Source organism: Eptesicus fuscus, chromosome 10, assembly GCF_027574615.1.
Source record: "Eptesicus fuscus isolate TK198812 chromosome 10, DD_ASM_mEF_20220401, whole genome shotgun sequence".
Taxonomy (NCBI): domain Eukaryota; kingdom Metazoa; phylum Chordata; class Mammalia; order Chiroptera; family Vespertilionidae; genus Eptesicus; species Eptesicus fuscus.
This window is the reverse complement of record NC_072482.1, coordinates 70,082,395-70,097,825: the sequence shown is the minus strand read 5'-3', so window position 1 is coordinate 70,097,825 and position 15,431 is coordinate 70,082,395. Positions and strand designations below refer to the sequence as shown.

Sequence of the window (15,431 nt, the reverse complement as noted above, 5' to 3'; positions counted from 1 at the left end):
AATTGATGGCTTATAGAACTTACATTGATGAAAATTGGGGTGAAGTCAGGAATAAGCACTGACAAAGGAACAGTATTAAGCCTGAGCTTCTGAGTTTGACTCTATAGCAAATAATTTCACAGAAACCATTGACTGTCAGATGTTTGGTACTTACAGTTGCAGGTACTGTGTTAAATACTTAAAATAACCCATCTCATTTAATCCTAATAGCAACCCTATGGGGTGGGTATTATTATTTTTGTTACAGATGGGAAATTTAAGTCCAGAAACTAAAAACAGAAATGCATCCAATTTCACACAACTGATAACTTAATAACAGAAATTGAAAGGAAAGTTGTCAGATGTCTTCATTGTAAGAACTAAATGATCTACACAGTCTGACTTATTACTGATCACATACTACTTGATGCTTGAACAGAACTCTGTTAACATCTTAATTTTAAGTATAAAGTCAGATCTACTTCATAATATTACAAATATTACAAAATTGATATTACATTTATTCAGGGGTCACACAATCTTAACTCTTCAGAATTGTTGAGAAACATGAAACCAGTTTGAAAGGATGTTTGTTCTGGTAGATATGAAGTAAAGAGGACTGGATGTTCTTTTCTGCTTTCTGCTTTAAACAACTATAAAACTGAATCCAAAAAAGTAACAATCATTCTAAAATATAAGACCACTATTAGAAGAGTTGTGAAATTATTTACAGATTGTAGAATTCTGTCTATTCCTTTTGGAGCAATAGAAGACAAGCAGGACTGTAATCACTGAGAAGAGGAAAGCAGACCATGTCAGTCCTGATTGCATTGAGTTTATGACCTACAGGCAGCTTTCAGGAAGGCCAGCTTTAAGAGGCCACACACTGCTCAGGTAGTGGAAACCCTAATTGAAGCACCAGAGATCAGTGTTTAAGGAGGCAAAGATGGATAGAATTGGAAGGGCGGAGTACTACAGAAGTGGGAGCCAAACAGAGAGAACTCCAGAAGTCTGCAGGAATCCACTTGAGGCTCTGGCCATGTACTGACCAGCTCATACCTGAGAAAAAGATCCCATTGCCTGAGAAAGAAACACCCATAAAGACATGAAATATAAACTGGGCTGAGAATAGTTCTGCCTACACAGCCAGAGTGGGAAGACCTTGCCATGCAATGTTCATCCTTCAGAATACTCAGTAGCACATTACTTTAGTTGTGAGCCTAAATTTGCCCTGTACCACAAGCTAATCTAAACCGATCTGAGCCATGCTTAAATCAAGCCTCAGAGGTATCCTACTGATTCCAGTAACCTATCTGCGTGCCAGAGCAAATTTTAACACTATTAAAAGGAAGACATAAAATACAGTAACCAACAAAATGTCAGGCATTCAGTTAAAAATTACCAGGTTAAAAAAACACACATACAGGAATATAAAACCCATAATGAAGATAAAATAGTCATTATAAATGGACACAAAAAAAGACAGAAATGATGGAACTAGGGTAGAGAAAAATATTAATATACTGATTTGAAAAATGGAAAATTAAAAAAAAAAGATAATCAAATTCAACATCTAGAAATGGGTTGGCTCTAGAAAGTCTGGCAAAATTTTCCTTATAAGGGCAGATAGTAAATATCTCAAGGTTATGGGCCATATGATCTCCATTGCAACTATTCAACTCTCCTTGTAGCACAAAAGCGACCATAGACAATATCTAGATGAATGCTGCAATAAATGATGTCTTACAAATGGTGTGTCTGATCAATGAGCAATAGTTCCCTGACTCTTGATCTAGAGGTTAATATGTCAGAAATAAAAAGTGCCCTAAATAGAGTTAACTTCCAATGAAATCCTGTATAAGAAAAGATCAGTGGAAGTAGCATAATAACTATTCACAATGAAGCACAATGATAAAAAAAAAAGCATTTATAGATAGGATCAGGTACATTTGGGACCACATCAAGCAGTCTAACATATACGTAATTGGAGCCCCAGAATAAAAAAAGAGGGGGGGGGCAGAAATAATATTTGAAGAAATAATGGCTGATGTTCCCCCTAAAATTTGTTGAAAACAAATTCACAGATTCAGAAAGCTCAACAAATTCCAAGCAGATGAGAAAACTGAGGCTTGGAGTTGTTAGATTATTTTCCAGAGGCATTTTCATAACAAGCTATGATTCAATCTGTTTGATGATTTGAAACCCAAGTTTTTACTTATTTGTTATACTTCCTCTCAAGCTTGATGGTATGAGTCTAGTCTTCACTACAAGAGGGAAAATTATGTTTATTGAGAAACCAGCTATATATCAGGTGCTGTGCTAGATGTTATCGCATATACTATCTTATTCAATTACAATATCTCTATTAGATAAGAATAATTTTTTCCGTTTTACAGGTGGGAAAGTTTAAAGTCACAGAGTTAACACAGAATGCTTAAAAAACAACCAGTAATCGTAGAAAAAGACAGGTAGAATAAACCTCAGGTCTTCTGGATTTACAGACTATCTTCTCCTGTAAAACTTGGCTATATGGCTAGAGTACTTGAAAAATAAATAAGGCATATGCATTCTATAAGTAGAAATCATGTAGTTTAGAAACATTTGAAATAGAAACCTACTGATAAAGGAGGAAATGAGGCCTTTGATTTTAGCATTAGTTCAAGCAATCACTGGCACAATACAAATTAAGGACAATAAATTTCAGAGCTAGTACACTAGCTCCCGGTATGGCTATAATACTTAGAAGTATAAAACCATAGAGTTGTGAAATTATTTACAGATTGTAGAATTCTGTCTATTCCTTTTGGAGCAATAGAAATGCAACCCAGTAGATTGTATCATTTACCTAAAATAGCATCATTGGTTATTGACCCTCTCTTCTAAGCAGTCCCCAATTTCATTCCAGAAAATATAAATTATTCATGCAGAAAGACAAACCCAATTTTGGCAGGTCAGAGATTTCAATGAGATGTGAATTGGTTCAGGACTGTGATGTATGAATTGAGGCAGCTTTCCAGATTGCCTTATCTCAGCTGTCCTGCTGTGAAACATACTATTTTGACTATCTAAATTGACCTCTATTCCATCCTATTCAACAGTCATTGGCTATTTCATTAAGAAGAAGGTAAAGTAACAAAATGCAAAATTCTGAAAATCAAAGGATGTTAAAAAGGATACTTATAGAGAGGTCATTTTCCCCTTTTTTGCCACATGTAAAATAACCCAAAATAGTCTGTGACTGTACTCTAAAGGATTAAATATAAATGCTTTACTTTAAGCAAATTATCAAAAATATAAATGTCAACCATGTGCATACATAGTACATAGATTCAAGCACACATGCTGTTCTGTAAGCCCCATGAAGACAGGGGCTGCATTATTCTCACGCATTCCCAATACCTTGCATAGCAGCTGGGCAGCTGGTGGCTGTAGGTGCTCAATATTTATTGGGTGAATGAAAAAAAAATGAGTGAAAAAGCACAAACATTTGGAAAAGCATAAATCTAAAGCAATACAGGTAACTAGATTTTAAAGTATTAATTAGAGAAGATCGTAAATGACAATAATAAATAACATTTACAGATTGATCCTCATGTGTTAGCCATCATGGGTAGTGCTTTTCTATACTATTATTTCAGTCAATCCTGTCTTGGGTTCTGCATGAAATTAGAAGTCTATCCCCTTTCAGGATTAGACCAAACAAACCTTAAATGTTTTTAATCTCAGAAATTTTAGGACCCCAAGAATATATATTCAAAGACTATATGTAACTTTCAGGGTTTAGAGTAGTAGTGGAAGATAGTGGTGACCAAGAAATGTCAGCTGTGTGTGTGTGTGTGTGTGTGTGTGTGTGTGTGTGTGTGTGTGTTCATCATAGAAGTGGCAGATCTGAGCTTGCCTTTGTTCCTCTATCTGAAAGTAAAAGCTTTTAGCAAATTTGAGCAAGCAAGCTGATGTGGTTTCCTCAAATGTTAGTCATTTATTCAGGAAATTGCTGGAGATGTAATGGACATTTTTTTAATTTTTAGGGCTGGTAAAACAGAAGTAATTTTAATGATTAAATTTTCTCAAAATACCCCCGGGTTTAGATCCACTAGTCCATACTGAACAGAAGTGTATGTCTTGGCATCTTAATAGTCTCTAAAGGAAGGGACACCCCCTCCCAAAAAGAGATAGATAGACATTGTAAAAAAACATCAAATCTTTGTACTCAGATAAACACGAAGGTTCTTTACATTGGAGAAGTAGTACTCTTCCTTGCTTAAGAAAGATGATTACGTTTTTAATTTTCTGTAATCTACACAAAATGGAAATTAATAGAAAATAATAGATAGTTCACTCCTTGCTAGTGTTGTTCAGTGGTTGAATATTGACTTATGAACCAGGAGGTAATGGTTTGATTCCCAGTTGGGGCACATGCCCAGGTTGTGGGCTCAATCTGGGTAGGAGCCGTGCATGAGGCAGCTGATCAATGATTCTCTCTCGTCATTGATGTTTCTATCTCTCTCTCCCTCTCCCCTCCTCTCTGAAGTCAATAAAAATATATTTTGACAAAATAATAGATGGCTTAGGCTCTCATTAAAGATGGGCAGAATGTTCTCCCAAATGCTTTAATAATTCTCATACAACAACCCTGTGAGGTAAAAACTATTGTCATCCCCCATTGGAGAAACAGACTCAGAGATGGTCAATATTTTTTTAAGATCCCAAATCAAGCCAAATGGTAAACCAGGGATGACTCCTGAGCCCATGTGTTCCTTTTCGTTCACACTGACTCCACATGAGAAAGAAGCATGTGCTGAATTCATTTCTGTGAGGTCCTTCATGCTTCTCAAGAGATTCCCCTGGCACATAGGATATGTAGTTAGTTCTCTTGTTTGGCCTTTCCTCTTCACATGAGATCTGGCCAGGAGCATGGGATAAGGGCCAAGCTCTGCAGCCCTCTCCAGATGCTATACACCCCAATAATCCCCTAAGCTCTTCACAGAAGTAAGAAAGTCTGAGCTTATTTCCCCCTGACTCCCCATGTTTTAGGGCTCCAGAAATCAACCTAACAATATTCTCATGTGCCCTATAGCCTACCAGTTAACAACAAGCAACTCGGTCACTATATGTCACTACCTGGTTTTGCCGCTTACTAATTGTAACTTTGAATATATTACTTAAACCCTCTAAGCTTTGTTTGCAAAATAGACCTGTAAGAGTGTATGCTTCATGGAGTTGTAAAAATTCAGGGAGATAATTTGTTTAAAACACTAGTTAGCAATACAGGCCATTTAATAAGCATAATGCATTTACAGATTAGCTTGTTTTTATTTCTTTCCCCACCTGCTCTAGTGGAGTACAGTAGACTAGAGAGCAGCTCTCAGGGAATAGTACTGTGCCATATTCATGGAACACTCCCCTCCCTCCAGAGTAGGAAGAACTAGCAATATCGTCGCCGAAAGATTTCAGAATTGTTATGAACTAGTGACACCAGTGTGCCTCCTGCTCTTCCTCAATAGAGACATGTCTATTGAAGTCATCCTAACCCTCTGTCACCATCGTACATTGATCTAGTGTGGAAGATAACTTTTCCTTTTGTTTCATTAGACTCTGGATGACAAGGAGCCACATCTGAGTCATATCCAGATTTGAACGTGATACAAATCACAAAATCCTGGACTTCAACCCTAATGCTGTAATTAGATGAGAGTTTTGACATCCAGGGTTGAGGGCGAAGACATGTGGAAGTGATATGAATATATGTGATCAGAGGGCACACTGTGGTGAAATATAAAATTAGCTACAATCCCTGAAGCAATGTGACTGTATAAAAGGCAGAAGCTATTTCTTAAATCTGAGTTGGCGCTAACTTGCTTTGCCTAATGTAATAGCTGACATGAAGCAAGCAAAAAATTAAATAATGCGTGCACATTAGAGATTGCCCTCTTTTTCTGCTTTTAGACCCTGCAGCTGTTCACATGTAAAGAAGCTCAGGTTATTATCCTAATTAACAGCCCTACCAATTGCCATACATGTGAAGCCAGCTTCACTATTCATTGCTATCTTCTACGGTGAGTTTAATTTACATCTGGAAGGTAAAACTGGGCATGCGTCCTTTATTTCGCAGCACTTTTCCCTTAGGAACAAGTTGTCCACAAGGGTCTTCGGTTCTGTTCTGCTCCTCTCATGCCTAAATCTTACAGAGTCAGGGGGGCATTCCATGAAGCAAAGGAAGCCATAATATGGCACTGACCAGGCGTGCATGGCATCTAAGAATAACACTTTCCCAAAGAGACAAGACATGTCTCTCCTCCAACCTAATCTTTACGGTAATAAGAGTGTAGTCAGGTGATATCTGCCATATTCCTTTGTCTTGCAACTCAGTTGGATGATACTCTATAATGGTAAGACTGGTATCATTTACTGGGTCCTTCACAGTTACCAACAATGAAAATGATGCTGCATTTTTCTCTTCTACACATGCAATTATGGCTCAGGTTTATATTGTTTATCTCTGAAAGGACACAGGAAGACTGATGGTTTTTTACATGTCTGACACTGGTATGTATTTGTCTAAACAAAAAAATTCATTACTGTACAATGGTAGAAGTCAAACAGAATTCCTCCCATGCAAATGTTTGTTGTGACTTTTGGGAACCCCTTTGAAGAAATCAACACAGAGCAAATCTATAATTTTGTTTCTGAGAAGAGGACAAATACTCAAACTCTCTTATCCAACAGCTCTGAAAGATGATTATGTTGTTCTTTTTTATTTTTTCCTACCCAAGACAACACTGATTCGACAAGGCCACTGTCCCTTGCCTGTTGGTGACAGTTACATGTGTTATGCAGTCATTTTTCCACTAGGTGAAGAGAGCAATGAAGTTTTCTGTAGTCACAACTTTCGCAGATCACAAACAAAACAAAGATGAGAAAGGCAGGTGAAGAAAGCAGATTTGACCCACCACTGGCTGTATGACAGTCTGGGTAGATGAAAGATATTAAGCAGATATATCGATCCGAAGGCAATTACTTGTCTATCTTGGTACCTGCTGACCACCAGCAACCCATAACAATGTCTAGCAGATGATGTATATCTGCTGAAAGACAAAAGAAGGGGAATTATTCATATGATTTGTGCTAGATCCTGGTCTCATCCTGGTTAGCAGTACCCTATCTTTTTCCCTAGAACAGAGCTCTAACTTCGGATTTTGCCATAAATATGGTAAGCATTCAGCCAAAAGGAAAATATAGCAATACATCAGTAATAGTTAATGAAGTAATAACTATCATAGCTTCCCAAAAATCAGTTCTATTTCATGGAAGAAAACAAAAAGGAATCAAGAATATTTCTTTGTACTTATTTGTTCAGACACATGTAAATGGAAGCCAAAATAATGATAATAATAGGTCATGATATATTTTTTAGAAAATTATAAGCCACAGTTCACTGATTTACATATGGGCAATTCTCAGGTAATTGAGAAGTATTGAATGCTTGGGGCCTTTGTGAGTCTGGCTTCCTGCTTTGCTGGCACTCCTGTCTGGCTTGCTGTGCTGACAGTGTAAATCAAGGCATTATTAGATTGAGCACATGCCCTAGGCTTTTGTTTCTTTGTTTTGGGACAGAGATAGGAAATTTGTATGGGGCCCCAGAGATCTAAGGGGGGGGGGGGGGAGAAAAAAAAAACAGAAAAAAGGAGGAGGGGAAAGAAATGCGCAGTGATAAGTGATTTCTGCTGTAAAAGTTGTGACACAACATGAGTTTGACTCTTGCAGAAGCAAACTGGCAATGTGGGTCAAGAATTAACCTACAGGGAAGCAAGGATAACATCTCCTGAGACATGTCTCTAAATTACATCAAAAACTTCTATGAAGGATGTGTAAGTATTATACAAATTTTTTTTAAATGTATGAGTCCAGTCTGTGTATTTTAATATGATTCTTGTGAGCGTCAATGAATAATAAGTTCCTCTACATATATGGAGAGTAATATAAAGGTTAACCATATACTTCAAACTATTATGAATTTTAAACTATAATTAGGATATTTGAGGAAGTACTTTTAGCTGTTGGTGTTTTAAAGTAGCCCACTCTCTTGCAATTCAATAAAGTAGTAGAAAATAGACTGTAATGAGAACTACATAAACATTATTTGGTTGTTAAGATAGTGTATGAGTTTATTATTGAATTTGTTATTTACTTTTCCAAAAGAGGTCCTAGATATTCTAACATTTTCTTGATTTTATTATAAAAGGATTACGGATATTAATTGAATTTTAAACTTTTTAAGTATTTCCAAAATTATACATTTGATTAGTAACATGTCACTGTTGCCCTTCATATTTTCAGTGTGAAAAGGGGTGAAATCTCATAATACAGGACTTGCATTGGGCTTGATGATCTTTAAGGTTCTTTCTTGCCTCAAAACTTTATGAATCTTAAATTTTAAAAAATGTGACAATGAAAAAAAACACTTTAAAATGTCCTCCTCTAATGTTTGTTTTAAAAAGATTATTTTCTCCTAAAACTATAATAGGTGAAGCCTCCAACTGTGATTGGTCAATTCCACACCCTTTTCTTTGGATCCATCCGAATGTTCTTTCTTGGGGTGTTAGGCTTTGCAGTCTACGGGAATGAGGCTTTGCACTTCAGCTGTGATCCAGACAGGAGGGAAATAAACCTCTTCTGTTACAATCAGTTCAGGCCAATCACTCCACAAGTAAGTTTTTCTGTGTGCCCATAAGCCTTACTCTATACCAGATAAAATTGTTTTCTTTTAAATATAAATTAATGCCATAATGAAATTAAAAATACCTTAATAGGTATAATTTACTAGAATTATTACTATTTTTAAACAGTTGTTTATTTCAGGTAAATTAATTTGAGTTGATTGACAGTTTCTTCCAATATTTTATTATCTACCAATGTTAAAATTATACTCCAGGCCTGTAATTAGAAAATGGAAATTACATAGCTACTAAAATAAAATATTTCAACATTATTAGGTAATTGGTAGGTGATGATAGATAGTATAATATGACTACATTTTCACAATTTAACTTATTTATTAAAAGAGACATGTTCTTCATTACTATCTTCATTTATATTATTTTTATTGCTTATAAGACTTATGAAACTTGGAATTCTTAAGTTAGCCACTCTTGATAATCAATGAATTTTTAAAATGTATTTTGGTTATATGTTGATTGATTTGACTAAGATATTTCTTACACACTTTAGGTGTTTTGGGCATTACAACTAGTGATTGTCCTGGTTCCTGGTGCTACTTTCCATCTTTATGCTGCATTTAAAAACATCAGTCAAGAATGCATTCTTCAAAAGCCCATCTACACTGTGGTTTATATCATCTCTGTTTTAGTAAGAATCAGTCTAGAGGTGATGTCATTTTGGCTTCAGATTCACCTCTTTGGTTTCCAAGTCACGCCTCTCTACCTGTGTGATGCTGGATCTCTGGGGGGAAAGTTTACTATTATAAAATGCATGGTGCCAGATCACTTTGAGAAGACCATCTTTCTCATCGCAATGTACACATTTACTGTAATTACCATGGTATTATGTGTTGCTGAGGTTTTTGAGATCATATTTAGAAGACTATGCTTTCTAATTAAGCAGTGACCCAGAGGTTGATTAATTGCTATCATACCACAGTTATTTATCAATCATTGTAATTATTTTTACTTTATTCAGTGAGTACCTCAATATCAAACATAAATATTTATTCTTTCAATATACCTCAGTGTGTCCAAAATCTATGTTTAATATAAATATAATGCTAACTTCTAAGGCAGGAATTCTTGAACAAATATTTCAGTCTATTTTAATTTTGTCATGCATTAGAAAATATACATAGAACTAATGTTAACTTGTTTAACCTGTACTTTTACACAATGGAATACTATGCAGCTGTAAAGAAGATGGATCTCTTGCCCTTTAGGACAGCATGGAGGGATCTGGAGAGTATTATGCTAAGAGAAATAAGACAGTCAGAGAAAGACAAATATCACATGATCTCAACTCATATGTGGAATCTAATGATCAAAATAAACTGATGAACAAAATAGATCCAGAGACATAAAAGTATGGAACAGTCTGTCAAATCTCAGAGGGAAGGTGGGGCGGGGCATGGGGGTGGAGAGAGATCAACCAGGGAACTTATAAGCATACTAGAGGCCTGGTGCATGAATTTGTGTACCAGTGGGGTCCCTCGGCCTGGCCTGTGGGATCAGGCCCAAACCTGCTCTCCAACATCCCCTGAGGGGTCCTGGATTGCAAGAGGGTGCAGGCCAGGCCGAGGGACCCCACCGATGCACGATCAGGGCCGGGGAGGAACACAGGAGGCTGGCCAGCCAGGGAGGGACTGCAGGAGGGCTCCAGGGCGTGTCCAGCCCATCTCGCTCAGTCCCCATCGGCTGGACCCCAGCAGCAAGCTCACCTACTGGTCAGAGCATCTCCCCCCTGGTGATCAGTGCACATCATAGTGATAGGTCGACGGTCAACTTTCTGCCCCCTGGTGGTCAGTGCATGTCATAGCAAGCGGTTGAGCAGCCTTAGCATATCATTAGCATATTACACTTTGATTGGTTGAATGGCCAACCGGAAGGCCAGGCACTTAGCATATTAGGCTTTTGTTATATAGGATATGCATAGCCCATGGACACAGACAATAGTGCGGTGAAGACCTGGGGAGGGGGTGCAGAGTGGAGAGGATCAATGGGGAACAAAGGGGAGACATTTGTAATACTTTCAACAATAAAGATACATTTAACAAATAGTACTTTTATAGAATTCTCTGACTTACAATATCTTAATAGATCACAGTATTTTGTGGATAGAGAAACTTTTATTATCCCTTTTACACAGAGTGAAAAATTTTGGCTCAAGGAGGTTAATACATGGGCCCAAATTCATACAATCATACTGGAATCCAGATTTCCTAACTCTGAAGCTATCTCCCTTTCCACTGAGCTATGCAGTTTTAACTTAAGGATATAATTATATTTGCAGTCATGTAAAGTATAACTTATTTAAGCACAAAAGTTGTAAGTTAATTATTAAAAGAGTCATTCCATATTTGATCACTAACTTGAAGAAATGTGGCAATTACATTTTTAATATTATACTCTACTGTTTTTTTGAATTTTTAAACATTAAATGATATGGTAATATAGCCTCCAAATAAATAAAAATGGTATGAAAAATATTGTGCAAGGCTTTCTTGTTTCTTGTTGAAATAAATTAAAACCTCTGTGCTCATAGATATAACTATCGCTTCTATATTCAAGATTATTGAAATGGAAAATTATATTTATATTACATTAGACTTTCTAAATAGCCATGAAATTATTGCAAAGACAATTTTATATCAATTCAGTGCATTTCTTTCTATCTGTCTGCCTTACCAATAATCATCTTCATTTGGTGTAATTTAAAATCTTTATGTATGACTGCCTTCTACTGGTGCCTTATTAGAGAAATAAGTAGAGTCAGTCAATTACTGAGGTTTTCAATCTTTCCCTCAGTATTATTCAGCCTATGTTTGATGTCATGAATTTCTACATTTAGGATTTTTAAATTCTTGAGGCTTTCTCCACATGAGTACACAGGAGAAAAATCCTGCTTACCAACATTCAGCAAATAGCTGCTGAGTATCATTTACCATTTACTGCACTGAGAGTTCATATACAACGATAACTAAGATTTAGTGCCTTTACGAGATCATATTCTAGTGGGAGGTTCAGTGGCAGAACTAGAGGGGTAGCTGGTAGAAATAGCCCACTCTGAGGGAAGGAATATTTATTTATTGTCTTTGTCTAGAATCCCTAGCCCCTAGTGCTAATAAACAGCAACAATGTTTAGTCCATTTCATTCTTATTTTTAAATTCATTAAAGATAATGCACATTTTATTGCCTGCCCCAGGGTAGTCTGCTACCACCAATCCTCGCACACACACAAATGTCTTCATATTGAGTAATACTTTCCTGCACCTTTGGAAGGCTGGTAAGTTTTGATTGGATGCCAGAATGCGTATTTGTCTTTGTTGAATGCTGGAGATAATTTTGTCTTCCATAAGTATACTTAAACTTTATTCTGAGGCACAGTTAAGTTAGTTGGAAACAGTTTATTCTTTGTGATTTTTTAAAGCTTTATTAGGTGGGACCAGTGTAGCCCTCACTGAAGGGCTAATGTTGCCCTATTACTAAAAATAAAGCCTTTCTGAGAGCTCTATCAGAGTCTCCTTTGGTGCTTCAGAAATATTATCCTTCCACCATTTTCTGGACTTGGAATAGCCAACACAATGTTGAAAAAGCAAAATAAAAGTAGATGACTCACACTACGTACTCTCAAGACTTACTATAAAGGTACAATAAGCCAAACAGTGTGGAATTGGTATGGGATAGGTATATTGATTACAGTAAAACTAAAAGATTAGAATTAGTTCTACAAATATATAGTTGTGTGGTTTTGTTTTTGTTTTTAATTCACTAACATGATTCAATTATGCTGAAAAAACGAGATATGCATGTTGAAAAAATAAACTGTAATTTTTACCTCCAGTCCTGTCCCAGCCATGGATGTATAAATAGGCCTGGCCAAGTCATCAGGGTCTTCTCTTTCAGTCTTCTGCGGGAACTTTTAAGGAAAAAAACTATCTCTAATTAATAGGATGTGAGTCTCATGGTACTGGAACCCAAATTTCTACAATATACAGTGTACCCCAAAGATACAGCAATGGATATACTGGTATATTTCCCTGATTACATTGATTGAGCCCTGTCATTTGTCACCAAAAGAGTTGTGACCACAATTGGAACATAAAGTTTTGCTGTGATATGATCACACACACACTGGAGTCTGGGGAGTAGTGCAAAACATTTACTTTTTTCTATCAAAACACCTGTCAGTTCAAGTATCTCTCCCTTTTCTTCTTCCTGTGGTTGCCACGAACCCCTATCTCTGCCCTCTCCTCACTGGCCAAGATTCTACCTCCATCCTGAAGGGTAATGTTAGATTTTTCAGCAAAGAAGAGTTGACGTTTTTCTTCATAGTAAAATATCATAGTGAATTCTTTACTGTAAAATATCAAGAAGAAAACCCAACCTAATGTTGTTCATATTTACTTTGACTCATAGCATAATTTCAATGTATTATTAGGCTAACAGTTATCTATGTTACTTTCCCTACTCATATAAATTATCCTCTACTGATGGTAGTATGGTGCTTAGGAAAAAAAAAGATCATGTGTTGGCAGATGGAGTAAAATCCAATTCTAACCATTTCAATTAATTGGACATTTTGCTCCTCTTCTCCTAGAATGTATGCAATTGAGAAAGGGACTTTGAGCAACCTCCATTCCTGAAGGGAGTGATTAGGAAAATAACACAAAGATGCAGTTTTCACCAGAAAGGAAGAGCAACACTTGGTTTTTGGACATAATATGAAACGGAGAAAAGACAAAACACAAGAATCTATTTTCGGTCTAGAGAGCCATTCAAATCAAGTAGTAGTGGCTAGATTCACAGGCTCTGAAACCAAAGTAACTGGATTTTAATGTTGAACACTCATACTTACTGGCTGTGCCCTAGTACAAGTTACATACATTCTATGCCTTATTTTTCTCACCTGTAAAACAATGAAAATGATAATACTACCTTCCTCATAGGGTTGTGATAAAAATTAAGTGAGTTGATATAAAACTCCTAGAAACATGTATGATACAGAGATCTTCAATAAATTCTTACTAGTTATTATTACTTCGTTGTGGCAGAGGTGAGGTGAAACAAATCCTATTTGGTGGCCTTAATCTCAACAGCAGTAAGTACACTCTTTGACTATGGCAATCAGGGCAGGAGGTCTGGCTTGAAAAGAGTAGGGAAGGCTTGTAGAATCAGGTGTGTACTGGTGATTCACTAGGGCATTTGTCCTCAACCCTAGATATCCCATTAAAATTTCTTGAAGACTTTTTCAAAATACTGATATTTAGGATCCAAGCCAGAACAATGAAATCTGAATGCCTGGTGGTAGGACCTTGATATGAATCTGTAAGAAAACTTCTGCGATGATCTTTAAGGACAACCACAGTTGAGAATCAAGAAGTAATAAAAAGAGAATAAATGAGAAGTCATAAGACAGAGAAAGACATTTATGGTTAACCCACTCTGCTTTGCTTCATTAATTTCTCTACCAATCCAGCAACTTCTGACTGGAAAGTCAGGATAGTGGGAGTAAGAGAAAGAAATCATAATGGCTTTGTTTGTTTGGGCTGCTATAACAAAAGACGACAGTCTGCATAGCTTATAAACAACAGAAATGTATCACCTTCCAAAGGTCCCACATCCTAATACCATCACATTGGGCATTAAGTTTCAACATATGAATTTGGTGGTGATGGGCACAAATATTCAGTTCATAGCAAATACATCCTCAAGTGCTATTAAGCATGCTGCTGAGATTGGGGAAGAATAAAGAACTCGGTTTCTTTCTGTGTGAAAAAAAACCGGACCCTTAATAAGATGGTGGACTCTGCAAAGAAGAATAGACAAAGGATGTGAAGTGGGGGTAATATAAGGACATAGAGCAGCTTCTTCAGGGATTGGGGTCAGTTTAGTGTTGATTAGAGAAGAGTAGACAGAGGAAATTTTCAGAGCTTGAGATCTTGTTTCTTGGAAATGGTGTGATTTCAATGAAAAGCGTTTTCAGATGAACTCTCAAAAATGTGGACTAAGATAAAATAAATAATGAAAGGTTATTCATGGAGGTAAATAAAGTGAAAGATGATAATATGGGACAGAGAGGAAAGAAAACAGAACTGAAGTCACTGATGGTAGAAGGGAAAGCTGATGCCTACACTGTTATGAGTCAGTAGCATTGAGTAAGAGGTATACCAGGACACCTTCTCTGTACATTGACAAGTAATGAATATCCCAAGTACTTTGCAAATTGTTCATCATTTTCCAAAAATAAATGATTTACAGGTTATTCATTCACTAAAGTATACACTATCCAATTCAGAAGGGAAAACTGTTGGTTACTTTACCAATGTGTCAATATGGAAGAAGCTAATTTTAAAAATTTAAACACATCATCTCTCATCTTAACCAAGAATTGAATGTAGTTTCTAAGATTAAAAAAAAAGCTTCTATGGACACTATTAATACGATCTGAGGACTTGGAAGGGATAATTCCTGAGTGATGCCAAGGGCAAGTCACGCCTTTATCCTTTTTTTCCAATCAACAAACATTATTTTGCTTTTTCCCTTTCTATCCTTCCTTCTGCCATAAAAGGGGTGATGGGGCCTGTGACCACCACCACCACCACCACCAACGAAAGTTAAAACATGACAAAAATTCTCCTCCTTCCTACCAGGAGAGAGCGCTGGTGTCTCTCAGACTTCATCAGGAGCCAAGCACTGAGTTTGTTCCTGTTGGAAATCCGTAGTTGACT

General features: G+C 36.6%; 1 protein-coding gene and 1 long non-coding RNA gene across 2 annotated transcripts; one reads left to right on the top strand and one right to left on the bottom strand.

The window, feature by feature from the left end:
• Positions 1-6,708: 6,708 nt before the first annotated feature.
• Positions 6,709-15,422, bottom strand: LOC114230300 (uncharacterized). The gene is made up of 3 exons (XR_003616198.2): positions 15,351-15,422; positions 12,539-12,619; positions 6,709-7,064 (listed from the first exon to the last, which is right to left on the bottom strand). It is a non-coding gene; the product is annotated as an uncharacterized LOC114230300 (long non-coding RNA).
• GJE1 (gap junction protein epsilon 1) lies at positions 7,809-9,603 on the top strand. Its single transcript, XM_028140171.2, has 3 exons — positions 7,809-7,847; positions 8,504-8,686; positions 9,208-9,603. Exons 1-3 carry the CDS (start codon positions 7,809-7,811, stop codon positions 9,601-9,603), a joined length of 618 nt encoding a protein of 205 aa, XP_027995972.2.
• Positions 15,423-15,431: the final 9 nt, after the last annotated feature.

What these genes read in the sequence shown, in the direction of transcription:
- GJE1 (XM_028140171.2), top strand. Translation starts at nt 7,809, where the DNA reads ATGTCTCTAAATTACATCAAAAACTTCTATGAAGGATGT. An exon ending in AAAACTTCTATGAAGGATGT is followed by an intron (nt 7,848 to 8,503) that starts GTAAGTATTATA and finishes AAACTATAATAG; the next exon opens with GTGAAGCCTCCAACTGTGAT. An exon ending in TCAGGCCAATCACTCCACAA is followed by an intron (nt 8,687 to 9,207) that starts GTAAGTTTTTCT and finishes TACACACTTTAG; the next exon opens with GTGTTTTGGGCATTACAACT.